The sequence below is a fragment of the Epinephelus lanceolatus genome, chromosome 15 (genome assembly GCF_041903045.1).
Source record: "Epinephelus lanceolatus isolate andai-2023 chromosome 15, ASM4190304v1, whole genome shotgun sequence".
Classification (NCBI taxonomy): Eukaryota; Metazoa; Chordata; class Actinopteri; order Perciformes; family Serranidae; genus Epinephelus; species Epinephelus lanceolatus.
The window spans coordinates 32333862-32361741 of NC_135748.1; the positions used below are offsets into that span (position 1 = coordinate 32333862).

Here is a 27880-nt window from a genome sequence, read left to right on the forward strand (position 1 = left end):
TCAGTGGGTCAGCCCCCAGATGTCCGAAGGGTCCTACAAGGTTAATTACAGTAAAGTAATATATATCTGTATCTTACAGTAAATACACTACACATTATGTGCATATTTCAGTTATCCTGTGCAGCTATCAATCATGGACATAACAGTATCTGTTTAAGTAAAAGTTATATATAGTGAATGTAGATTTTACACTATTATATTATTCTGTCTTTATTATATGTTTTGTAGTATTTTTTTTATCCTTTTTTACCATTCAGTCTCTTATTGCTTTTTCCTTATGACTCTTGAGATGCTGTAACATGAATTTCCCCAATATGGAATTAATAAAGTCTTGTTTTATCTGATCTGATCTCTTGAAAGTGCCTGTACTTTACTTGAGCAGGCTATTTACATTTATGCAGCTTTATACTTCTACTCAGAGGTATAGTTCAGAGTATACGCAGGTATACAGGGTATACCCACCTCTTTTTCTGGCCATTTAAAGTATAGCCTACCCACCGCTCAGCCAAAATGCCATCATAATATATATGAGAGTATAACATTACTCACTTCTTCCACAGTAACATATAGTACACCTGCCTCATCAACAACAACAGTTTTAGTTATTTATCACTTACAATGCAAACTATAAATCAACTATCAAATTATTATACTTTTAGGTTAAGCTACCCAGCAAGTAGTTAAAATTATATCCACCTTTACCAGCTACAACATTACTGTGATGTACATATTAATGTATCACTAATCCAGTGGGCTAATATAATACATGGTGTGTCATTCTGAAATGGGCCATCCTCCATGGGAATACTTTTACTTTGGGTACTTTAAGTACATTTTGATGCCAATACAGGACTTTTACTTGCAACAGAATATTTTCACAACACTATAGTAACCCACTGCTACTTTTACTTAAGTAAAATAACTGAGTACTTCCTCCCCCACTGGTGTGTTTCAACTTGAATCAGTTTTGCTGATTGACACTGACATTAATTAATGAAATGTATTCAAAACCATAAAGCCGAGACAGTATAGCTCTTTTCTGATTATAGAAAAAAAAACACAGTGAAGTTTTAAGACTCAGTTATAAACAACTGAGAGTTTGAGCATATCAGAATCATGTTCTGTATGGCAATTCATGTGTACACATACAATTTTTTACTCCTTTTTTTGGTTGCTCTCAATGTACTTACACAGAAATAGACATAGAGCTAAAAAAAAAAAACCCCCAAGGATAACGAAGCTGAACACAGAAAAAAAAACATGACAACTATGTAGCTACAGATTTTTTGAAAGTATCTACAAATAGAAAACCAACAACACAATGAAATATGTAAACAGTAGGACAACAGTTCAATGGTGTATTCAATGTATATGTGTTAACATTTATACTGATATGCAAAAATATTTTGGAGCATCTACAGATAGAAAACCAAATGTGGATATGACAGTATATACAGTATATATAGCATACTTACATTTACATTAATATGCAAAGTTCTTTGGGAGTTTGTATGGAAGTTGTGGGCTGCATCTCCATATTATACACAATGATAGTGCCACAATAATACACAAAATAAAATAAACCAACTCTACATGGAATACATATATATATATATATATATATATATATATATATATATATATAGGCTATGTGATGTTATGTTCTGTTCTGCTGAACAACGAGATAAACAGTACACTACTTAAACATGTTTATAGATCTTTGTGGGATATTTGCTAAATGAAAAAATTAATATCTAATAATATATTTTTAAAATAATGTTTTTAAAAAATCTATAATATAATATATAATATATTTAAAAAACGTTTTCTAAAAAATAGAACGATTAATTCAAAAATATAATTCCCCTTATTAAAAAAATTAAAATAATAAATTACTTTAAATTCCATGTCTTCCCTGTACTTCGTTATTCTCGTGCCTTCTCGCGATGACATGTGCAGTGGTATTGCGGTCGATTGCGGTACCCGGAAAACGGTGTGAGAGTGGGAGCTCTTCTTGCACACACAATCCTGGTGACGTCCTCACATCCAACCGGTCTGTGTGCTGTGTTGGTAGCTGGTAGGTAGCTAGCTGCTAGCTAACCTGCTGAGCTACCTCCTCCTCCGCCTCCGAAGGCAGCTGAGCGGAGATCCGTGAATGAACCCAATGCATCTCCCGTGGCCGCGATGGCAGCGACAGAAACGGTCTGACATCTTAGCTATGTAGCCAAATGGTTGACAATATCTGTAGTTAATGTTAGTGTGATTCGTGCCCTTAGCTATTTCACCCAGTAGCTTAGCTATTTTCTGTCCGGGACAGACGGCGGCAGCTAGCCCCCTCTCTCGCCACTACAGGAGGATGCTGAGGCTGTTCGGTGCGCTGGTTATCCTCGGACTGGCCCTGGCGTGCATCACCTCCTGGGTGCTGGACAGCTATGACACGGCTTGGCACCCGAAACGGAGCGTCCAGCACCAGACTGTCGGTGATGGAGATGAAGCCAAGGGGAGCTCTCCACCATTTCCCGGCGGCGAGTTGAGCAATATATTCTGGTTTATACAGGTGGGCTTTATTCTCTCTTGCTAGCTAGCTGTGTTTGGTCTCGATACAAACGGAATGATGCTGCCTAAATACAACCAATATCCCCACTTGTAATATCACAGTCATACATTTAACATGAATGTAGAGTAGACTATCCATCTTTGGTTTGCAGTGTTGTCGTATGAAGCTAGCTGTGGTAGTTCACCCACTGAACTCCCTCTCAATGATTGACAGAAAGAGGTCAGTGACCACAGAAGTGTGTCATTGTCAGGTAAAAATGACGTTCAGCAACACAGTAAGTTGTAGTCAGACTTTGTACCCTTTGTGTTTTACAACTCTCACACTAATGTGTTAAAAAGGCTACACTAAAGCCACATTTACAGCCCATTTAATATATATTTATGACTAATTAATCCCTGATTCACGCTTTTATGTTTGGTTCAAGGTGTCTGATATTCACATAAGCCGATTTCATGACCCAAGACGCATTCCTGATTTTGAAAAGTTCTGCACCGACACAATTGAAGTGATCAAGCCAGCTCTGGTGCTTGCAACAGGTACAGTAACCCCCATGTCTTGCTCTAGTTACTATCATGTACACTGTTATGATGACTGCAGGTGTGCAGTTGGTGCATGTACACGTAAGTGGTGTATGCTGCATTCACGTGCCCCTCGTTTGATCCCGTTTCCTGAGTTGGACTGCAGTGGAAAAAACATGGACACTACAGAGATGTTGTTTTGTGTTATTGCTCAGAGCATTCAGAGTCCCAGTGAGGATTCATGTTGCTATCCAAGTCTGGTGAAACAGTTTGAAGCTGTATAGAGAATATACTACAATACAGTATCTCTTTATTGTCCACCAGGGGTTGAAATGTGTCTTCGGCTCACCAGACACAGAAGAAGACACTATCAAAGCAATCAAATAGAAGTCAGTAAAACAAACAAAGTCATTACAAAATACTTCACACATTAAAACAGCAAAGTCATTTTGTCCCAGAGTTGTTCTGCACCAGTACATTCCCTAAAACCACTAAACATAGCTTTATCTTTGTTATCAGGGTTAATGCTAATAAATAACTTCTGGCTTATTGAGGTCACTCTACGTTTAGGATTACAAATACCATGTTACTTTAATTAATATGCAGTATATGAATTAATAAAACATTTCTTAATGGAGCAATGTGTAAATTTAGTGCAGGGGTGTCAAACTCATTTTAGTTCAAAGGTCAGATACAGCCCAGTTTGACCTCAGATGGGCCATGCCAATGAAACCATCACACAATAACCTATAAGTATTATCAGCTTCAATATATTCTACAGATGTTCATCCTTTTGCAAATCAGATGAACAGTCTGAGATGTCTAATAAAGAATAGGTACAATTTCAACAATATCTCTCACTTTGAAGCTGCTGACAATATTTTGCACATTGTTCAGTATCTTTAAACATGGTCACAGTAAGTATTCATTGTTATATCAGAGAGCTGTATTCTGGTCAGGGTGGAAAAGCCCCTGAAGCAGAATTTTACATGAAGTCGGCATTGTTTAACTTGCTCCTGAAACCTGGCACCTCTTAGTGCAGTCATCTAGTTGGCCGGATTGGACCCTTTTTTGGCTCACAGGCCGTATGTTTGACACCCCTGATTTAGTGGTATCTAGCGGTGAAGACTGCAGATTGCATCCAGCTGAATTTTCTCCCATTTGCCAAGTGTAAACTCCTAGTTAGGATTCGTTCAGTGTCCATTGTTCAGGAGGTTTTAATGGTCAAATCAGTCAAATTTTATTTATATTATTTATAATCTCAATGCGCTTTTACATACAACATGTGTGAATAAAAACAAATTAAATCCTGAGGGTAATTCATCCCTAGCCCACCCACCTGCACAGACATACCAAATCACACATCCCCAGAAGAAACACCAGAGAGGGGAAGAAGAGACAGAGAGACAGAGGCACTAACTATTCATAGGCCTGGGAGAACAGGTGGGTCTTTAGCTTGACTTTAAAGGATGACACAGTTGCAGAGAATCTCAGATCATCAAGCAGTTCGTTCCAGAGAGTCGGGCCATAATGACTGAATGCACCTCCAACAAATTTATTTTGGATCATGGGCACAGTTAGGAGACCAGTGTCTGATGATCTGAGGGTTCTGGGGGGTATGTAGGCTGTGAGCAGGTCAGAGATGTATTGAGGAGCCAGACCACGAAGTGCTTTGGAAACGGTGTGGAGTATTTTGAAATCAATTCTGTATTTTATTGGAAGCCAGTGAAGTGTTTTGTGTATGGGAGTAATACGTTCTGTTTTTCTAATTATGCAAAATTATGCACAGAGGTCTCCTTCTTTTCAAAACAAACAGACCCGGTGATTTAAACCTGAAAAAAAAGGCAGTTTCATGTCACAGTTCAGTGTTTCTCCTCTCCGACACCTTTTGGCTCGTCAGAAATGGGCTGCGAGCCCAGCACCTGCTAACGTGTGCTCACCGTTTTTCTGATCCAGACTTTTACTGGGAGCCAAATTTTTGTCTCTTCCATGGTCTCCTCCTCTCCAAATCCAAAACAAACAGACCTGCTGATTTAAATCACTAAAACCACCTAAAAAAAAAAGCAGTTAAATGTTAAAAAAAATCAGTGTTTCTCAAATGTTCCTAGTTGTGGAGTGGCTGCTAAAAAAAAAAAGGTCCCTCTGGTGTCAGTGTCTGTAGACGAGGACCTGTTCCCTATGTAGATATAAACGGCTTATTCTAAGGTAACAAGAACACAATGATTCTTATTTTCAGGTGATTATACACTTAAGAAAACATGCTTATAATATTATATTCCATTTCTGCTAATATATCCCCTTAAATCCTACACACTGGACCTTTAGTGTGAGCAAAAATGTATATGCAATATGTAAACTAATAAGTGTCTTAACATCAACCAAACATTTACTTTCACTTGCCATGTTTTTGCGTGATATAATGTCAACTCAGCAAGTTGAGTACCAAAATTTTTACCTGTAGTTCTCACTTGAGGGGGGCATTCATGACCTTTTATTTCCAATTATTCCAACACATGCATGCAGGGTGTGTTTGTGTGTGCGTGCGCATGTGGTATTGTGACAGTCTGCCTTTATGCTGCATGTATGCACAGTGTTAATTAGTATTTTCCTAACAGCTGATACTGTATTTGTAGAAGTCACATTTCCTCCGGGACAATACAGCCTTATCGTACTTGTTAAGCTGTAACAAGCCTGACTGGGTGTGGCCATGTTGTGTCCTCAGATGTGTCTCCTCTCTCCCTCCACAGGGGATCTGACAGACGCCAAAACAGAGAGCAAGGTGGGCTCCCTCCAGCACGAGGTGGAGTGGCAGGCCTACCACAACATCCTGAAAAGGTCACGTGTGATGGAGCGCACGAGGTGGATAGACATCCGTGGAAATCATGGTGATTAACCGCAGCACTTTGTTATCTTAATGTCCTCTCCAAACTGTCTGGCTCGATGGAAACGGCCCAGAAAACAATTAAGATTTTCCGAAGAATCCATTAACCGAGGGTGCTCGTCCTGCCCCTTCCTTTTCACCGCTGCTCTTCCCTCTGTTATTGGATCGCAAGCTATTAGATGTGAAAGACGATATCCTTACTTTTTAACTGTCAAAAAAAAAACGAGAAAGCTAGTTATTGGATCTGGAGTTTCTCTGACAGCTATTCTGCTCTTATCGATCGCAGTCATTGATGTGTGTCCTGTCAGTTTATGGACTCTATGGTAACAACGGATTTTGTTCGATATCTTCCTGTAACATGAGGAAATCTGATTCTGATTAAATAGTGTTGTTCCATGGGAATTACTTCATCAAACATAATATTCTGCTATATCTCACCCTTGTTTCATTTCTTCCAACAGATGCCTTCAATATTATGTCATTGGACAGCATCAACAATTATTACCGGTCAGTATGAAATGGTTAAAGCCTCCTTTACACCCAGTCAGAGTCTGCTCCTGCATGTCTTAAAGTAGCAAGCTGATCACGAGGCCGATCAGAGCTCATCGTAAATTCAATGCCTCTGAAACATGAGTAGTTGCAGACCTATTTATTGACAATAATCCAAGCTGCCTGTGCTTCCTGAGGACGAAAATAGAGGCAGAATCTGCATGAACAGCCTCTTGTCTTGTGACACAAATTATGTTTTATGTGACACTGCTGCTTCTGTTAATGCTGATTGATCTTTTATCTCCTTAATATTCTTAATGTTGTGGCCATCCTCTGCCAGACAAAGACTGTCTCCTATGCAAGCTTAATTTATTTATTTAAAATGCATCAAATTATCTCAGGACTCTATTAGGACTGGAGCTGCTGGCTGACTCCATCCCAGACCGTTGTATCTTGTTGCTCACGCTGACTCTTTTTTTTTTTCTTCAATTTTCTCTAGGAAATACTCGGCTAATCAGAAAGTAGGCTCTTTCCATTATGTTCATAAAACTCCTTTTGGCAACTACTCCTTTGTCTGTGCCGATGCCACTCTGACTCCAGGACCCAAGAGGCCGTACAATTTCTTCGGTATTCTCAACCAGGTACAACTTTCTGCACCTTCTCTTGACAGAACATAAACAGACACTGAGTTTGTGACAAATTTCAGACAGTAGAGAAACATTGAATACTGCAATCACTTGTGCTTTTGTTACACTTGAAGATGAGGATTAATTTGATTTAAAGGTATACTATGCAAAGCAGTGCACTGTGCCGCACAGTTGTCATTTCGCAGTCAGCGTCCATGTTGTTTGTAGCAAATGTACTTGTGCTCATCTGTGCAGCCACGGGTATGTAAGTTTCCAATGACCACCACATTTCTGGTTGAAAGTCAGAATAGCGCAGTATTTTCCCGATATGTAGAGAGTAGAACTGCCCCCGACTGAGAATTTTCCTAGTCAACCAATAGTCATCATTTAGGGCCATGAGTCGACTAGTCGCCCCCATGTTTCTGATATTAAATTAATTATGAAATGATATGTTTTGGGTGGGGCAACACAATGGTTTGAGTTGAAGGTGTTAGGTACAGGTTTTGTTTGGACCCCAAAGCAGATACTGATGCAGGTCAGTCACAAAAAAGGTTTATTAACAATAAGAAAAAACAAGAGCAGGCGGTGGAGGCAGGGAGCTGGCTGGCTCGTAGAATATTCACCGAAGGATGGATTGAAAAAAACTCAGGCACACGGTGAGGCACAAAGGACGACCTGAGTACAACAGGGAAAAAACCACAAGTACAAAAACCTCTAGCAACACTAGAAGAATAGGCAGCAAAATACGGCTATGCAGCAAGTTGAGCACAAGATACAAAATGTAAGAACACAGAGCTCTACCGAACATGACGGAAATATCTGGCAGCGTAATGGAGTGAAGACCAGGCTCTTGTAGACAGGAAGATGAGGTGATTGAAGACAGGTGTGCCTCATCTGCTGCTGCAGGAGAAGCCAGCCACGCCCCCTGACACACACATGCACTGCAGAACAGAAGAAAGGGGGAGGGAGAGAGAGAACAAACACAAAAACATACCACAGGAACCAAAATCATCACAGAAGGTGTGAGAAAGAATAGTATCGGTAACATTGTTAACACTGTGCTACATTACAGAGAAATACAAAAACGTACTAATGAACATTCATTAGTATAGGCCTATATTTTATCTACAAGTGCACGTCACACACTGAGCGAGCCGCCTGTTAATGACGCTGTGGGCTAATGGGCATGTAGCTACTTCCATGTTTCAGATGATACGTCATGTTTGTAGTCGACCAATGAAGATGAGTTTACATATCACCTTGGGTTCGTCCTTCACCTTCTCAAAATGATCCCACACTTTGGATTTCCTGCCCGACATGTTATTAACTAGCCTGTGGAATAACTGCAGGTACCAGCCCTGGAAATTAACCTGACTCCTGTCTGACTGTATTACTCTCAGCAGAAAACCACTCGCCTTTTCAGTTTGCCGAATCCATCATGTAAATACCAGTATGCAAGGTGCAGGTGCAACTGGCTTTTAAAGGAAATGGGAGATGACTCTCTGATTGTTAATTAGGAACTAAATACAACCCCCATTGCTCCTTACACCTTATTTTGTACCCACATTATGTGCCCTTTAACTAGCAAAAGTGGAGTTGAACATGCTCTTAATGCACTTGTGCCATCCACTATCCACCATCTGCCATATAGATGGTTTAATTAAGGCCCTATATGTCAATATTTTGTACTCATACAAAAGTAATTCCCTTTCAGTTATCACTTATGACCCATTAGAAATGTGAGGCGGTGTATGCATCTACAGAGACTCCTTTTTTTGGCTATGGTCGGGACGTTCGTGAGCACAGTGTTCAAGTAAGGTCAGGACTTCATGAAAAGGTAGCGACGACGTGCCAGACTGTAAACAGCATGCATCTAGGAGGGAGCCACAAAAATTGTGGACACAGCACCAAAAACAAACACAAATACAGCAAGGCCAAATGCCAAGCGGAGTGAGTCTGGGGTTGGCTTTCATTTTCGACAGCGATACTGTTTACAAACAGTATCTGACAATTCCTGCAAAGTAAACCTTAAAGATCCTCCTCCTTCTGTAAGAAAATGTGGCCATTACATAGTAAACAGAAGATGGAAAAATGTTTGTTTAAGAAACAGACAAATAGAAGGGAGCACTAACACATAATGGCACAAAGTGTACAGTATCCTCATACTTAAATGATACACAGTGCTGTAAATGTGACTGAATACAGCGCTTACACAATGTAGATAATGACTTTAATGGGACATGTAGTTATTATAATGTTTTTTTTTTCTTCTTGATGTGTGTCAGACTCAAATGGACTTGCTGGACAGGTTCAGAATTGAAAGTCTGAAAAGCAACCAGTCGATCTGGTTTGGCCACTACACCACCTCCACCGTCGTCTCCCCGTCTCCTGGAGTTCGGGACATGATGAGGTGAGAAAATGCTGGAAGTCAGAAGCTGAACCAGTTTTTTCTTTAAAAGCAGGGTGTGGAACTATCTACTGTCCCAGTAAGTCACTCTGCAAACATTCAACAGCCCTCTCTTTTGACATGCATGCTAGATTTTATCACACATTCTTAGAATGATGAAGCCGAAGGTCAGCAGTGTTTATTTTCATCCTGTTGATTATATTAAAACCAAAGTGACATTTCTTCTTTCAGAATCCTTTATTTTGCATTTTCAGGAATATTCATTATATTATCAAGCAGTTGTCGGCATATTATGAGAATGTTATTACAGCTCTCACATCTGGACTCCTTGTGATTAGATCTGCTGTTGCATATCTGTGTGGCCACCTGCACACACTGGGCGGCCTGATGCCCGTCCTCCACAGCCGACACCCCCAAGGCACCCTAGAGCTGGAGCTGGGTGACTGGATGGATAACCGCAGGTATGAATAACAACTGGAATGCAAAATATTTACACTTGAAACACTGACCAGTTGGGAGCCCACTCCTCCCACACACACAGCTGTTCATCTCACTTGCAGAACTAAAGTCTTAAAAAGCAGTTCAGTAAATTCAGTTTCCTCAGAGAGAGTCTTTAATGTATTTAGGGTTATGGTGTTTAATTTAATTTAGTCTAAGATATTATCTCTTGACTATCTTAGGAAGTAGTAGTGAAATGTTTTTGTGTCCCGCTGTGGGCGTTATACACCTGTAAATGACTACTGCTAGCTACAGTGGCTCTGGAGCTTCTGGCAAAACTTCAATTTAGGGTGTTTTCACACTTGGTCCTTTTCAGCAGAAGTTGACCAGAAAGAGAACTGAGTCCTCTTTCAAATGAACTGACAATGTGAAAACACACACACAAAAAAAACTCTAACTGTAAGTAGTATTTTTCTTTTTCAAACACAGCTGTTTGCAGGGTGCATAGTGATGAGGTCATGTATTTGTGGCTATCTAAGATTAATAACTGTACCATGATGATGGTGAAACACATAAACTTTGCTTCAGCCACCAACTTAAATTCATACACTGATGTGTAACAGGTATTAAATTGCACTCTGTGGTATTAAAAAGTTTAACTTGAGCCCTGCAGAAACCCTGTCTCACGTCTGTCTCCAGGTACAGAGTTCTGGCCTTCGACCACGACATGCTGAGTTTCTCTGACCTGAGGTTTGAGCAGTGGCCCGCAGTGCTCATCACCAACCCCAAGGACGCACAGTACCTGCACCCCGGAGTGGAGCCGCTGGGTCGAATACGGAGATCGACACACATCAGGTGTCTGTTCTGTGTGTGTGTTAAGTGTTTGTTGGACCAAAAACGCGTCACTGGCTCTAGTACACACATTTTTACAGAGCACCTGTCCCTTCTATTCCCAGCTCACTATGTGGGTTATTACATCACTGCTAACTAAACTGTAGTTACCTCTGTCTAGGGGGATACGTTTTTGGTTTTGTTGTGTGTTTGATTGCTACTGGCAGGATTTTTAAATTTTTCATAGATTATTTTCTGTCTTTTTGCCTTGATTTGATGGAGGACAGTGTAGAAATGGGGGAAAGAGTGAGAGGTATGACATGCAGCAAAGATCCCAAGGCTAGAATCAAACCCAGGACGCTGCGGTTATATGGCATACGCTGTAATGACTCGTTGTCATAAACTCGTACTCTCTTACTTTAATGAAAATAACAAGCATTTATACCCTTTAATTGAGGTTCGTCATAGCTTTTTTTTTAGTAGGCAACAATAACGCAGCCTTTGTCTGATGTTCAATATGAAAACATCCATGTTCTTGGTTCTCAACAGAATCTTGGCCTTCTCCGAGGCCCCAATCACAGCGGTGCATGTGAGCGTAGATGGGGAACCTCTGGGGAAAGGCCACTCCGCTGGAGGTCCTCTGTACGTTCTACTGTGGGATCCGTCTCTCTACCTCACAGGACTGCACACCATCAGAGTTAAAGTGGAGGTCAGCGCAGCGTTCATTTATCTCCTACATAAAGTGTTCTGAGACTTTTAAATATTTCATAGCTCTTGATTGAATTTGTTTGCTTCGGTTCGATTAACATTCAGCTGATGTAGATCTGCCGTCTGGGTCACTGTAATGTGATTTTCTCATACTTACAGAATTACTGAGTTACTCCTTTCTGGTTTTTGTGTGTGAGTCAGGACTCGGCAGGCCGGTCGTCAGTGCGGGAGCAGCACTTTACTCTGGAGGATGACCTGACTCCCAGCTTTGGGTTCGTGCAGTCCTTCATCCTCCTCACAGACCACTACATCCTGGGCCGAGTGGCCTTCATATTTATGATGCTGCTGAATGTCGGGGTGCTGCTGGCCTTTAGGTTCCTGCGTGTTCCTGCTGGGAGAGGTGAGCTGTCACTGAACGCCCTACAGATAAATACACTGTCATAATTTAGTTTTGACGCTAAATTAATGATTATCTAAATGGTGTCTGGTGAGTTTGGTGATAGCGATTTTAGGGCTGTTTCTGGTTAAAAAAAATGATCTTACTCTTTAATATAAAGGTCTATCTTTGTCAAAATCCTTTCCACAATGCTGTCAGACACTGAGAATAACAAATTGAGCCTGTCAGCAGCAAAAACAAGCACTCACAGTGGACCATAAATGATGGTGCAAATTGCCCCAAGCTGCTGCTGGCTGCAGCCCATTCACTCAAAACTGGACCAGTTTCAAAATTTGTTGTTCCTTTAGTCACTTGGACACAAAAAATATATGAAAATAAAGTCCAAGTTACCCTTATAAGTATTTATTTAAATACTGATAATTGTTCTGTCTTTATATATTCATACGTTGCTGTTCTATCATCTGCAGGACTGACCTCTCAAGCTTGTATGTCGCTTCGTATGGTCAGCACAACGGACACCTTCTACTACGCTCTGCTGCTGTTCAACCTGTGCACAGCCTTAGGTGGGTCGAATGCTGCCAAAACTTAGGTTTGTTTTAGGAGATTTCATTGTAATCTTGCACCTGTGTCTGTCTCAATAAGTCCTGTGTTGTCTCTGCCTCTCGTCCATCAGGCCCGTGGTTCATAGGAGAGCTGATAGATGGCCATAGTGGTGCCTGCTTCGCCTTCGGGGTGTTCATTGACGGACACTTCCTAGAGGGCAGTCTCACTTATGTTGTTGGAGTCGTTCAAGTAAGAAAAATAATTTTATTCCATGCATAAACATCTCAGTAATGTCTGTACATGAGAAAGATCCTCCTCCTCTGCAGATATGCTTTGTGTGTGTAAAAGATTGTGAATATGGGCTGTGACTGATATACTGATAGATATTGAAGTGGTGACACTATTTTTGGGTGTCCACCTTAAAACTGTGCTGATTGTATAGATCTTCTGTGCTGGTGGGGGGCGATGTGTGTGAAGCAGCCATGTTTCCACAGACATGGATGTAAATTGTATAAGTGCAACTTAACCGGTTCACAGAGGCATACAACTGCGAGGTAGTGATCCTAGTTTTGGCATATTGTCATATTAATCATAGTTGTAATTACATTTTTAGTTTAATAAGTTCCACTGACCTACTAGTGCGCCCTCAAGGGACCCCAACGGGTCCCAAAATAAAATAAGGGGGCCACAAGATAATTAAGGTAAGGAAAAATTTGTTACAAAAGTTTTTTTCTCATTTTAGACCCTTTTTTTGTTCTTGTGAGAGGCTGAAAACTTTAAACTCTATTAAAATACTTCAGATTTAAACTATATGACAAGGAAGCTGCTCATGAGTCATGTTCACTCTAACTTGTGACGAGAGGTTATAGGCACATATTTCTTTATTTTAAGGGGTCACAAGCCAACTGCCTAAAAACTCCAATCATTCCTTTTAACCACACGTTCATATGCTGTTGGCTGTGTTAGTATTTTCTTGTAAAAATGTGTGATAATCAAAGGCTAATCACTTTTATCTGGTCCCATTTCCTCTCTGCCAGCTGCTGTTCTTCAACATGCCCCTCACCTGCTATCTCTGCTGGAGCCTCCACCACCGTTGCCGCGGCAACACCTTCCGTTCCCACTTCCTGCGGCCGGGCTGCCGCTGGCGGACTCTGGCGGTTCACTTCTTCATGCTGCTGCTGCTCACTTGGCAGGCCCACTCCTGCTACTTTCTGCTGGAGACCTATGGCCCCATGGCCTTTTTCCTGTCTCCGGTCCGCACGTGGGCACTAGGGCTCAGTCTGCTATTGGTCTACCGCGCCTGGACAGGCCCCGCCCCTCTCTTACGTGACAACAGCAAGAGCGTCTCTCCCTCTTGACAGTAATTGCACTGTGCCACCACGATTTCCCCCTCGACCCTGACTCACAGATATATTTTGCTGTCTCTATCCACCCTGAAAGCCTCAATTTTCCCCACACAGCAGCAGCAGCCCTCCCTCCCCCTCTGCCCTCCTTTCTTTCTCTCCTCCTTCCAAAAGCCACTTCACAGTACATCACTCACTATCCTGTTTATCAATAGTATTGTTTACTCAATATGCATGTTATTGTAAAGCACCGGTGAGCACATTTCTGGCCATATTCATAGCAATGTGTACAGTGTAAAAAAAAAACAAAACACGGATACATTGGGAGTAAAATAGCTTATTTAAGCTATTTATTTAAGCTGTATGAGGACTCGTCCAATGTATGCCGCAGTTAAAGGGATAATTCAGATTTTTTAAAATGAGGTTGTATAAGGAGCTTATCCATAGTCAGTGTGTTTCGTGTAGTAGATGGTGGTCAGCATGCTCAAAGTTTGGAGAAGCCAGGAGTGCTGCGACTGAGGCTAAGCAATGTACTGCTGTGAACAGGGGCAGCAGCGAAACATATTTTAGCTACCTTAAAAAATCATTATCGGTTCAAATGTGTGCTATATTTAGAATATTTATATCAGACAGCCCTTTTTGACAGCAAACTGAAGCAGTTATCTGTCGCTGTCTTGAGCCCTGTTTCCACCAAACACTTTCAGTATGGTACCTTTGGAACCAAAAGTAACCCTTCAGACATAGTACCTAGACCCTAGTGTTTCCACCCCAAACAGTACTCTTAGGTTGTTGTCACCCACTGCTCCGTCCAGCACTCACTGTATTTCCTCATTACAGGAAGTCTACACCTCGTTTATCGTCCAGAGAATGAGGCTGCACGCCGACATTTTCTGAACAAAATAAAGGCAGCAAAACATCCTTTCATTTTATAGTTACAGTTTACTAATAAAACTCTCCACGGTATGAACAGTGGTTACATGAGCCTCAAAACCAGCCACAACTCAGCCCTGAGCAGAGTGACCGTCCTCTATCGACCAATCAGCAGACTGCAGTGTTCACAGCTCCACCTTTTAGTACCAGATCTGTGTGCTAGGTACCCCAACAGAGGGGGGACCAAAAATGGGGACAGTATGGAATGGTTCCATTGGTACCATCCACAACTTTTCACAGTGGAAACAGAAAAAAAGCGAACCGAACTGAACTGAACTGAACTCTGCTGCTTGGTGGAAATGGGACCATTAGAGGCAAGTAATTTTACCTTGCTGAACATGGGAGAACATGGGAACCAACTGAGGCAGTGGTTGACCAGCAACTCCGGTGTTCTGCGAGGTAAAATTACTGTTTTTGTCAATGGAGTCTGGCTAAGAAGAGGGTGTAGCTTCCAGCTTCCAGTCCTCCTTAGAAAAGGCTGTCTGACAGCATGTTAAATCAGTGCCAATATTATAAATATAGCTTACACCTAAACTGAGGTTGATTGTTTTTGGTGGTTAAATATGTTTTGCTGCCACCCCTGTCCACAGTATTCTGTTGCTTTGCTTCTGTTGTGGTTCTCCTGCCTGCCTCTCCAAACTGGGACAACCGCCATCTGCTGTTGAAAAACACTGACTATAGATCAGTACCTCACACGACCCCACTTAAAAAGATCCAAACTGTCCCTCTCACAGTATATTCTGCTGTGGTTTAAGCTGACTCATTTACTTGAGCTTTAGCACTTTTTGGAAGTGTTGCCTTGGCCGAACGCCACTTCACCACTGCCAAAGGATGAATAAGAAAGATTTCACCTTTTATTCTTCCCTCTGAAAATCATTTTCATTCACTAATGAAGGCTGGACGTGCCAAACCGATCCTCGTGTTTACCTTCCGACACTCAAATTATGTGGATGAGAAAGCCTCGTTTGCTGTTCTGTGAGCTTTCCTGACTCCCCGTGGCTGACAGAGTGCGGTCGTTACAGTATCTCCGGTGAAGATGACATAGGTAATGCAACCCAGACGATCGTATTTTCACGTTTATTCTCCAGGAAATCACAAGAAGGAAATTACAAATCAGTCAAATACTGTAGTTGATCTGTGTACAAGTAGTTAACAATTGAAAGTGTTTTTAAATAAAATTCCATTGCACACGACTGCCACTCAAAAACGTCTCAATAGTCGCATTGAATAGTCATATCAAAAACTTCAATGCCGGTTCTCACCGAAACACAAAAACAAGCCGGCCTGACTCTTCGTGCTCCTTCAAACGTGAATTCAGAAAGCAGCTGTTTGTTTCTCAGGAATGTGAGCACTTGAACAATAGGCAGTAGTATTTCAGGACAATGTTTTATACTCCATAGTAGCTCAGTGAACTAAGACACCATGTTAAACAATCGAGATGTGTGGTGGCTAGAAAAAAACAAAAACAAAATGAATGTGTTATAGATGTGGTGAAATGAGATGAGCCAGTACTATGCTGTTTTTTTGTTATTTTTTTTTTATTCTTTCTGATTGTATTGAGTGATTTCTCTTTTTTTCCCCTTCATGTTATATATCTGCACTGGAAATGGGGCATTCCCTGCGTTGGAAGTTATTTTGATGGTTTTGTGTGTGAAAACAATGTTCGTCTGTATTGTTCCAAATTCCTTTTATGTGAAGGTGTGAGAGCAGTAAACTGTGTCTGTTGCACTCTAGTTCAATCCTTTCTCGTCAGTAGTAGAAGGTGCCTAAATTCCACAAGAGCAAACTGATCCAAGAGAAAAAGACAAATCATATAGAAGCCCATTTATGTCACTATGATAAGTCATTTTAATTACAAACTTTTTTGAGCATTGTGAGCATTTATACTTGTGCAGTGGTGTGTCTGTGTCACTCTGCAGTTACACCTCCAAAACACTAGTCAGTGGCAGGGTTTCTGTGAAGTGCTGTAAAGTTTAGTTGATTCAAAACACAGATTAAACACACATTAAACATGGCTTAATAGAGACAATTTCAAACACAAGTACACAAATCAGCTTCACTATAACTCGCAGCATCCACAGACAAACACTTGTCTTTATCTGGACACATTTTCCCCACAAATACAACATGCTAATGTTTTTAGCACAAGCCTATGGCATTTTACATTGTAAAAACTAGCTTAGCAGCTAGCAGACTTTTCCTCTTCTCATATAAAACCAGGGACAACAGCAACATTTAACAAAGGTAACGTTACAAAATTCAGCTCCATTACAACTCACAAGGTTCCCTGACAAAACAACTGTCTTATACTAAACATGTTTTCCAAACAAATACAACATGCTAATGTTATTAGCACAAGCCTATGGCATTTTACATTGTATAAATTAGCCTAGCAACAAGGAGAGATTTCCTCTGCTTGTCTGAAGCCAGGTTAAATCACACACAAGATTTAAAATGCTATTTTTGTGGAGGCTTTATTGGCTTCACAATTTATTGTTTCTAATCTGTGAAATGAAAGTAAATAAAAGCTTTGTTTCCACTGAGGGAAATGGTTTCATCTTACAAAATATAGGCTACTGGAGGTCTGCGTCACCGCAACGTGTAGTTACATTTCTGGGGAGCTGCAAGTCAGGCTTAGTACCTAAAAATAACGACTAAGTATCTCAAAAAAAGTGAAGCTTTCTCAAAATAATGACTTATTTTAAAAAATTGTAATGTAAAGTATCTCAGTATACTGACTTACTTAAAAAAGTGAGTTAGGGTCTCAAAATAATGGGAGATTTTCTCAAAATTATGTAGTATCTAAAAATAATGACTTATTAAAAAAGTGACCCAGTAAAATGAGTTGATATCTCAAAATAATAAAAACTCTTCTCTAAATGAGATTGTATCTAAAAAAAAAAAAAAAAAGACTTAATAATGCAAAAAATGTGAAGCTTTTCTCTAAATAATGTATTAGTACCTTAAAATTGTGAGTTAGTATCTCAAAATAATGAGAAGCTTTCACTAAATAATGAGGCAGCATTACAAAATAGTGATTTAGTGTCTAGAAATTTGGACTTAATAATGAGAAATGCTACTAAGTCACTTTTTTTATTGTCATTATTTTTGAGATACCCATTTTAAAAGATTTTGAGTCATTATTTTGAAAAAGTATGTTATTATTTAGAGGTAAGTTATTATTTTGAGAAAGTTTCTCATCATAAGGACTTACACAATCTTTTGTTTCATCACATTGGCACAAATGGGCTTCCATCGTAAACTGTGTCTAATTCAGTCCTTTCCACTCAGTAACAGCAGGTATCTGGATTCCACAAGAACAAACTGATCAAAATAAAATAAAAATAGGGTGAAGACCACATTTATCAAGTCTTTTAATAGCAGCAATGTTCTAACAGAGATCCCAGTATGTTTTAAACCATCTCCAGTGTGAGTGCAGATCAGTTCTCAGTGCTGTGATAAGACAGTTTAATATTAGAGCAGCTGCGAGACACTGAGGAAACTGAATTATGTGCTCTCCTGCTGACAGTGGTTTAATAAGCTCTTCTCTCCTCTCTGCATAGACAAGTCTTTTTGTAGGGGAGCACCACCAAATGTATAATTCCTGCATACAGACAGATATTAAACATTTATAGACTTTTGTTATTGGAGAGTTATTCTCTAATGATGCTCAGTACCTCTTATAAGATCTGTAATCTGTCCACAAGGAGGCGCTGTTGTGTTGCGTTTCACTTCCATCCTCCAAATTATGCATGGAGCTGTTTTTATTATTTTTGCAGAAGCACCACCAAAACCATACCATGATGAGACATTTTTGATAGGTTATTAATGCTCAATGATTATGTTCTATATGAATCTGGTTGTGATTGTTCTGTACTGTAACACTGATTTGACTGTTGACACAACAAACAGACCTGGACTCCACCACCATGACGTCTCTGAGAGGGAATTTACTGTAAGTGATGTACTGCTGTTAACTTATTGACTTATTCTGCATCCCCTCCTGCGTTCAAACAATATGAGTATATGAATGAAAAGATGATGATTTTACACCTGCCACATATTTTTCTTGTGACAACTGAAATTAGAGCCAACCACAATTTTATTTTATTAATGGTTTATAGTGCTGTGGAATAAAATGTTCATTACAGTAAGTCATGGATTCTGTGTTTGTGTTCACATCATTGTCACAGGAAGTTTTAGAAGGGAGTGAACAAGAATATGGAGCACAAGAGAGGAAAAACTGCCCCGTTTTTCTGAATTAACAAAATTAGTATCCTAGAATTCTAAGAAAAGTTTATATGAAAAAAAGAACCTGCTCGTTTTTACGAATTAACAAGATTATTACCTCTGTATTATGATAAAGTTTTTCATGGAAAAAATTTATTTCAGTTTTCTGAAAACTTTTCAGAAAGACTTCTTCATTTTTCTCAATAAATGACAATCTCAGAATTCTGAGAAAATGGAAAAAAATTCTGCTTGTTTTTCTGAATTAACAAGATTGTTATCTCCGGATTATGAGAAAGGTGATAATGGAAAACAATACTGTCTACTGTTTTATTTCAGATTTCTGAAAAGTTTTCATGAAGACAGAATGCTCAGTTTTTTCTAAATTAATGACAAAATGTCAGAATTCTGAGAACAAAGTAAAATTTCTGTCTTAAGACTGTTTTGTGGAAAAATTATTTATTTCAGAATTAAAAAGATTATAATCTCTGAATTCTAAGAATTTTTTCAAGAAAAAAATCTACTTGTTTTTCTGACATAATGAGATTATTATATCAAATTATGAGAGCCATTTTTATGGAGAAAATATAGTTTTTCTGAATTAACAAGAATTTTGAAAGTTTTCATGAAAATGTCTGCTCTTGTTTTTCTGAATTAAGGAGATCAGTAGCCTTTCTTAGAATAATGAGAATTGTTTTCAAAAAAAAAAATCAGCTGGTTTTCCTGAATTAACAAGATTATTATCTCTGAATTATGAGAAATTTCCGTGAAAAAAAAGAATTTCAGCCTTTCTTAAAAGTTTTCAGAAACAATTCAGATAAAAATTTGAATGGAAAAAAATCTGCTCCTGTTTTTCTGAACTAAAAAGAGTATTACCTCCGAGTTATGAGAAATGCTATCATGGAAAAAAATCTACTGTTTTATTTCGTTGTTAGTTTCTGAAATGTTTTCATGACAAGAGACTGCTTTTCTAAATTATTAACATAATGTTAGAATTCTGAGAAAAAAAATAAAAATTTCTGTCTAAACAAGATTGTTATCGAGGAATTGTGAGTTTTCATGAATCAAATTTTTCAGAATTAAAATTAAAAAACTCAAGTGAATTCATTACACTGACACATGGTATTGGTATGGTACGAGGAGTTATAATTCTACACCTACTCACTTCCTCCATTACTCAGGGCCAGCTGGTGTATAAGGCAGCAACACAGTCCCTCCACTTCTTTCTGTCCTTGGCCAATTTCTCTTCAGTCCGACAGCTCTGTTAGTGGTGTTGATTTTACAATTTTAAAGAACACTGTGATTTTTCACTCATGGTTCATAATTATAATCAACTGGCATCAGCAAATCGATGCAATATTATTCTAGAGTTCATTAAGTTAGTGTTGATGACAGTGACACAAAAGGCAGCTGTAGGTAACAAGGCCTCTGTCTGGTGAGAGCAGCTCCAGTGATTCTCCTCACTCTGATATCTTTATAATTTGCTTGCCGACATTTCCGCCTTTCATCATAGAGCAAAATGCATCTGCAAGAAAATGAAAAGAATCATTCAACTTCCGCCAAGTTAATAGAAAAGTCACACAATAAAGAACAAAATGGAGGAATTAACACCCACATACCTCCCATCTTTTCAATGCCGTTCACTACAGTTTCCAGCACCTGCAGAGTGAAAGCAAAATCACAACTAAATGATGTGAACAGACAGACGGAGGAGAGGCGTTCATTCTGCAAACAAACACAGACACACACACACACAGCTGACCACACGTCGTTACCATTTCCTCCTTACCTTGACGTGGCCTGATCTAACTCCCTGGCTGAGTTCATACAGGGAAGCGTCCGCTTTGTGCATGTAGTTAAGCACCGTGAATCGCTCCCGGGTGATGTTCTTCTTCTGCAGGGTTCCCTGTATCTCCTCGCTCAGGGGCGGAGGATAAGGCACGTCCTTGTTGTACTGTGAGATTTGCCCACACAGGATCACATGGCTGTCCTTGTTCATCTGGAGGTAAGAAGAAGGTCAGAGGTCAGTGTGTGAGAAAAGACTCATGACACTCACTGTTGAAGACACAACTCAGGCAGTACCTGTGTGATGACAGCATCACTGATGTCACCTCCCACGTTGTCAAAGTAAACATCTATCCCATCAGGGCAGCACTCCTTCAGCTTTGCAGAGACGTCCTCTGTGCGGTAGTTGATGGCTGCAGAGAAGCCCAGGTCGTCCACTAAAGCTTTGCACTTCTCATCAGAACCACAAATCCCAACCACTCTCACACAACCATCCATCCGTCCAATCTGGAAACACAGAAGCAGTTTGACATATACTCAGGATGCTACTTTCTTCTCTTTGTAATCTGATCTCTGTTTATGTTAGCATCTGTGGTCGGCTAGATTAGATCTGATACTCTGAGTGTGGGTTTTGAAATGTTGCAGATATAGTTCCCACCAACCATCTTGCCTTTGTCTTGCTTAAATTTAAAGGTCCAGTGTGCAGGACTGAGGGGGATATATTGTCAGAAATGCAATATGATAAAATAAGTATGTTTTCTTTAGTGTATGATAACCTGAAAATAAGAATTTGTGTGTTTTTGTTACCTTAAAATGAGCTGTTTTAATCAACATAGGGAGCAGGACCTCGTATACGAAGATTGCCATACTTTCTACAGTAGCCCAGAACAAACACACCAAACACTGGCTCTAGATAAGGCCATTTGTGTTTTTGCATTGACCACCGTAGTTAGCAGCCCCTCTGCAACAAGCAGTGTCAAAAAAACACTCATTTTTAACCTTTCATCCTACCGGTCCAACTATGTCCCAAACGTCACCCATGGTCATGAGCTTTGGGTAGTGGCCAAAAGGTTGAGATCACGGATACAAGCGTCCGAAATGAGTTTCCTCTGGAGGGTGGTCGGGCTCAGCCTTAAAGATATGGTGAGGAGCTCGAGGTAGAGCCATTGTTCCTTCTCACTGAAAGGGGCCGGTTGAGGTGGTTTGGACATCGCATTAGGATGCCTCCTGGGCGCCTCATGTTGGAGGTTTTCCGGGCATCTCCAACTGGTAGGAGGTCCGGGGCAGACCCAGAACTTGCTGGAGGGCTTATATATCACATTTGGCCTGGGATGCTTTGGAGTCCCCCAGGAGGAGCTGGAAAACGCTGCTGGGCAGAGGGACGTCAGGAGTACCTTGCTCAAATGGATGGATAGATACTTTATTTAGTGTTTTTACCGGTTTAAATCAAAAAGTTTGTTTTACAGAGGAGGAAGACAAATCGGCTCCTGGTAAAAACCTCCTGAACAATCAGCACTGAAGGAATTCTAACTGGGTGTTCGCGCTTGGCACATAGTTGGTTTCAGCTGGTTACAGTCAGCAGTCCTTACCACTAGATGCCACTAAAACCTACGCACTGCTCCTTTAAACCTATTAAAATCACAAAGATTTTAACTCGCTCCAACTGCTTTTTGCCAGTATATCAGAAGCTACAGCTGTATATATGACATTGAAACCAAATTGGACTCAAATCTGAAATGTGCAGTATTTACCTGTCCAGCTATAGATCCACAGGCCCCAGCTGCGCCGCTCACCACCATGGTCTGATTGGCCCCTTTGGTCACATGACCCTTTTCCCTGATGCCCAACAGTGCAGTGAGACCTGTCATACCAACTGCACCCAAAAAGTAGGACAAGTGTCCGTCAACCAACTGTGAATCAACCTGCAACAGACAGAAAGTAACATCACATTTAGTATTAACTGATGTCAGAGAACTTTTAGTGCATGCCCAACAATATACCTCACCTTCTGTAGGACACTTCCTTTCATAACAGCATGCGTCTGCCAAGGCCAGTTGAATGAAGTGACCACATCTCCCTCACTGTAAGTGCTGCAGCGACTGGACTGAACCACGCCGACACCTCCACCGTCCACACTCTCACACAGCTGCCATGGGGCTGCATAATCAACACCAGTGTCTTCATTCATTCTGCACCGCTGAGAAGCAAAAACAGACAGATGAGTAGGAGGAATGGAGATGGGGAAGCTTGGCATGTAGTTTTATACCTGACTTTTGCCTATAGTAACATCTGGACTAGGTGAATGTGACATTACAGCACTAAGAGGAAGCTTGAGTCCTTGTTTCTTCACTGAAAAAATTTTTTGTTTTCTTACACTGAAATACACCAGACACTCTAGAATCTTAATATGCATATGTATATACAGTAACTTAACGTGTGTGTCCACTCTGACTGTATCCTACCATGTAAGGGTCGACTGAGAGGTAAAGTGTCCGAACAAGGACCTCTCCATCTTTCAGGTCAGGTGTCAAAGTCGTTTCCTCCACACGGAAATTTTCGGGAACTGGCACTCCGTTTGTACCTTTATGTACAAATACGTAGTTTGAGTAACGTTAGCCACACAGGAACAGTGCTGTTGTAACACTGGACACAGGAATATACGTTATCATTTGTTATTAAGAGTTTCGCACCTGGTCTTGAGTTGAGAACGACTCTCTGCACCTGCATCCTTGAAAAGTAACGTTCGCCTTGATATCTGAGCTAAGACGTACCTGAATAAATAACCAGACCTGGCAACGAGCGTCAGCTTTTAGGTCACAGTGCTAGAAGTCTTCAAAGGTGAGCGCAACACGAGAAAATGTCCGACTCACGACAAAACCTGCTCTAAATGTTGTCTTTACATTACCACAGATAGGTTACTTATGTTGACTGTAAGCTAGCAAAGAAAATCAACAGACCACAGTGCCACTTAGCGCAGCGCGAGAGGGTTATCTGTCACCAACTTCCGCCTTCGCTTAAATCCCGTCAGGCAGTTGGACCGATCTTCGTTAGCTCTGAGTCAGATAGCATCTCATATTTAATTCCGTGTCTAATTTTTAAAGACATATTTAATGAAAGAGGTAGATAGAGACAGCCTCGAGTAACACCCACGGACGAATATGTCTTTAATTATTATGTTTTTAAACGTTTAGCAGGCAGCCGTTACATTTGGCGCATGCGCGCTATGACATCTGTCAAACTAATGTTAGCTAACTGTTAGCTAATGATCTGACACTTGCTAATGAGATGTATTTATTCATTTATATTAGTTTATTTAATATTTTTATTTTCCAAGTATTTTTGTAATTATTTATGTCTTGCTGTAAGACAAATATTATTGGTAATTATTTTAATATATTAGAATAGGTCTAAGAGAATTAATTATTGTACAGCTTTATGGTGATGTGGGGCTACATAATTGACTATTATTAATATATAGAGAAGGGGGTGAGAATAAATAAGTTTGTACTTCCTCCCACTCCTTTCTGGACATGTAAATGAAATGATTATATGTTGTTTTCAGTTTTCATGCTTCTTTTAGAATCCTGTTTTTTAATGTCTGTTTACCACTGTATGACTATTTTGTTTATTTGCTACTTTCATGTTTGAAAAAATTGTGACTATTTTATTTTATTTTATTGTAAGAAACAAAGATACATTAACATTATGTACACAAGAACTGTTCATGCGAGGGGTAAAATTAAAGGGGAAAGGTGTCATTGAGTCCTTCAGGCAGCTACAGTAAGTCAGTTATGCAGTTTATTGATGTTGATGAGCATGACTTTGGTTTTACTGCTGCTAATCACCAGTCCTACTTGTTGTCCATAGAACTGGAGGGTGTTTGTCTTTCTTGCAGGTGAAAAAGTGAGAGGTCATCAGGAAGTCAAGGTGTCCAAAGGTGGAATAGAGGGTCCATCAAATTCCTCTTTTCTACACTGGAAGACTTTAAAACCACGACACTCTTTTACAATTAAGAAGTCAGTAAATATCATGAGGCAGAATTGCAATTTTCTACTTTTATTAAACTGCTGCACCAATTTCCAAAGTCTTTTAAAAAGTATTAAAATTTTACATTTCATTTTATTCTTCTAAAGAACACAGTTTCACAGGACATTGCGTGACTTTCCACTCATGGTTCATCAACAGGCATCAGCTAACTGATGCAATATTTTCCCCAGAGCTCAATAAGTTACATATAGTGACGGAGCTCGTATACAGGCAGGCAGCTGTAGGTTAATTCCCCGAGGCCTCTGTCTGGTGAGAGCAGCTCCAGTGATTCTCCTCACTCTGATATCTTTACAACTTGCTTGCCAACGTTGCCACCTTTCATCATAGAGCAAAATGCATCTGCAAGAAAATGAAAAGAATCATTCAACTTCTGCCAAGTTAATAGAAAAGTCACACAATAAAGAAACAAAATGGAGGAATTAACACCCACATACCTCCCATCTTTTCAATGCCGTTCACTACAGTTTCCAGCACCTGCAGAGTGAAAGCAAAATCAACTAAATGATGTGAACAGACAGACGGAGGAGAGGCGTTCATTCTGCAAACAAACAAGGACACACATACACACACAGTCGACCACATGTCATCACCATTTCCTCCTTACCTTGACGTGGCCTGATCTAACTCCCTGGCTGAGCTCATAGAGGGAAGGGTCTATTTTGTCCATGTAGCTAAGTGCTGTGAATTCCTCCCGGGTGATGTTCTTCTTCTGCAGGGTTTCCTGTGTCTTCTCGCTCAGGGGTGGAGGATACTTCACGTCCTTGTTGTACTGTGAGATCTGCCCACACAGGATCACATGGCTGTCCTTGTTCATCTGGAGGTAAGAAGAAGGTCGAAGGTCAGTGCGTGAGACAAGACACAAAACACTCACTGATGAAGATCAGGAGGAAACACTTCAGAATCCACAGCCACCACTTCTACTTCTGTAAATGTCTGCGGTACAATTTGAGAACGAAAAACCACAAGACACAACTCAGGCAGTACCTGTGTGATGACAGCATCACTGATGTCACCTCCCACGTTGTCAAAGTAAACATCTATCCCATCAGGGCAGCACTCCTTCAGCTTTGCAGAGACGTCCTCTGTGCGGTAGTTGATGGCTGCAGAGAAGCCCAGGTCGTCCACTAACGCTTTGCACTTCTCATCAGAGCCACAAATCCCAACCACTCTCACACAACCTTCCAGCCGGGCAATCTGGAAACACAGAGGTGACATGATACAATCAGGATGCAATCTGATCTCTGTTTATGTTAGCATCTGTGGTCGGCTGGATTACATCTGCTACTCTGAGTGTGGCTTTTGAAATATAATTTCCACCAACTATCTTGCCTAAATCTTTCTTACATTTAAACTCACTAAAAATCACAAATATTCTAACTCAGGATACAAGAGAGTAAACATGTCGACAATTTTACAGCTGTTTCTGTGTTTTTCACCAGTATCTCAGACAGATATATGACACTGAAGCCTAACAGGTCTCGTATCTGAGCTGTATTTACCTGTCCAGCCATGGATCCACAGGCCCCAGCTGCGCCGCTTACCACCATGGTCTGATTGGCCCCTTCGCTCACATGACCCTTCTCCCTGATGCCCAACAGTGCAGCGAGCCCTGTCATACCAACTGCACCCAAATAGTAGGACAAGTGTCCGTCAACTAACTCTGCTTCAACCTGCAACAGACAGAAAATAACATCACAATTAGTATTAACTGATGCCAGAGAACTTTAAGTACATTTTAAAGGCATTAAATGAACTATGATGACAAACAGAAATATCTCACCTTCTGTAAGTCACTTTCTTTTAAAACAGCATGGGTCTGCCAAGGACAGTTGAATGCAACCACCACATCTCCCTCACTGTAAGTGCTGCAGCGGCTGGACTGAACCACACATACGGCCCCACCATCCGCACACTCAGACAGCTGCCACGGAGTCATTTCCTCAAAACCAGTCTCTTCATTCATTCTGCACCGCTGAGAAGCAAAAACAGAATGATGAGTAGGAGGGATGGAGATGGGGAAGCTTTGCATATAGTTTTATAATGAAGTCTTGCCTATAGTAATATATAGACTAGTACAGTGTGATATAACAGCACTAAGAAGAAGCTTGAGTCCTTGTTTCTACACTGAAAACATTTTGTTTGTATCATTTAAATACACCAGACAGTCCTGAACTTTAATATGGATACACAAATATAATAACTTGTTTCCTACCATGTAAGGGTCGACTGAGAGGTAAAGTGTCCGAACAAGGACCTCTCCATCCTTCAGGTCAGTTGCCAAAGTCGCCTCCTCCACACGGAAATTTTCAGGAACTGGCACTCCAGTTTTACCTTAATGCACAAATAAGTGTTTGAGTAACGTTAGCCACACGGAGAGAATAATGCTGTAAAACACGACACAAGAAAATGAATATATTATATATTATGAAAGGTTTCCTACCTGGTCTTGAGTTGAGGACGACTCTCTTCACCTGCATCCTTGAAAAATAAAGTTAGCTCTGATAACTAAGCGAAGACGTACCTGAATGAATGACCACACCTGGCAACGAGCGTCAGCTACCTGTTAAATCAGGCTTTACAGTCACAGTGTTAAAAAGAGTCAGCGACAGGTGAAAACCTGCTCTAAATCAAACATAAGTTGATAACGGACAGGTTCCTTACGTTGTTTGTAGGCAGCAAAAAGCGAGAGGTGTACCTGTCTCTAACTCGGTTGATTAACACCTACTGTATCTTAACAGTTACCAGGCAGCCGTTGCATTTAGTGCATGCGCGGTATGTCATCTGTCAAAATAATGTATAGCTAACCATTAGCTAATTATCTGCTAATGAGAGGGATTTATTTATTTATCTAGCTAGCTTTTGATTACATTAATATTATGTGAATGTTTAACTGTCCATACCAGGGGTACAAGAGAGAAAACAGAATTATTAAAAAAAAAAAAAAAAACAACAGTAGCCTAATACAAATCTTGAGTAATAGCCTATATCATTAGTTCATATGTTTTTTAAACACATATTTAGTTTTAATTGCCTTTTTTATTCTTAATGCCTCTCATTGTGCCATATTGTTATAGTTCTTGATAGAAAAGTCCAAAATCCAATTTAAAGCATGCCCATCTTATTTTGTGAAAATGGATTTTTCCCAATTACTAA

The 27880-nt window shown here is 40.3% G+C and overlaps 3 protein-coding genes across 3 annotated transcripts; 1 reads left to right on the forward strand and 2 right to left on the reverse strand.

Annotated features, from left to right (window-relative positions):
- The first annotated feature begins 1991 nt into the window (after window positions 1-1991).
- On the forward strand, window positions 1992-16396 carry tmem62 (transmembrane protein 62). The gene is made up of 14 exons (XM_033642238.2): window positions 1992-2202; window positions 2353-2557; window positions 2982-3093; window positions 5823-5960; window positions 6418-6463; window positions 6945-7086; window positions 9357-9481; window positions 9817-9939; window positions 10616-10771; window positions 11297-11456; window positions 11657-11855; window positions 12320-12415; window positions 12526-12644; window positions 13433-16396. The coding sequence occupies exons 1-14, from the start codon at window positions 2156-2158 to the stop codon at window positions 13751-13753; spliced, it is 1989 nt and encodes a 662-aa protein (XP_033498129.1). The 5' UTR covers window positions 1992-2155; the 3' UTR covers window positions 13754-16396.
- Window positions 16397-18752: 2356 nt separating this feature from the next.
- Window positions 18753-23681, reverse strand: LOC117267176 (prostaglandin reductase 2-like). The gene is made up of 8 exons (XM_033642906.2): window positions 23371-23681; window positions 23143-23261; window positions 22686-22877; window positions 22432-22602; window positions 20978-21187; window positions 20685-20894; window positions 20515-20554; window positions 18753-20420 (listed from the first exon to the last, which is right to left on the reverse strand). The coding sequence occupies exons 1-8, from the start codon at window positions 23405-23407 to the stop codon at window positions 20356-20358; spliced, it is 1044 nt and encodes a 347-aa protein (XP_033498797.1). The 5' UTR covers window positions 23408-23681; the 3' UTR covers window positions 18753-20355.
- A 1039-nt stretch (window positions 23682-24720) lies between these two features.
- LOC117267178 (prostaglandin reductase 2-like) lies at window positions 24721-27463 on the reverse strand. The gene is made up of 8 exons (XM_033642908.2): window positions 27168-27463; window positions 26940-27058; window positions 26508-26699; window positions 26227-26397; window positions 25712-25921; window positions 25332-25541; window positions 25162-25201; window positions 24721-25066 (listed from the first exon to the last, which is right to left on the reverse strand). Exons 1-8 carry the CDS (start codon window positions 27202-27204, stop codon window positions 25002-25004), a joined length of 1044 nt encoding a protein of 347 aa, XP_033498799.2. The 5' UTR covers window positions 27205-27463; the 3' UTR covers window positions 24721-25001.
- Between the last annotated feature and the right edge of the window lie 417 nt (window positions 27464-27880).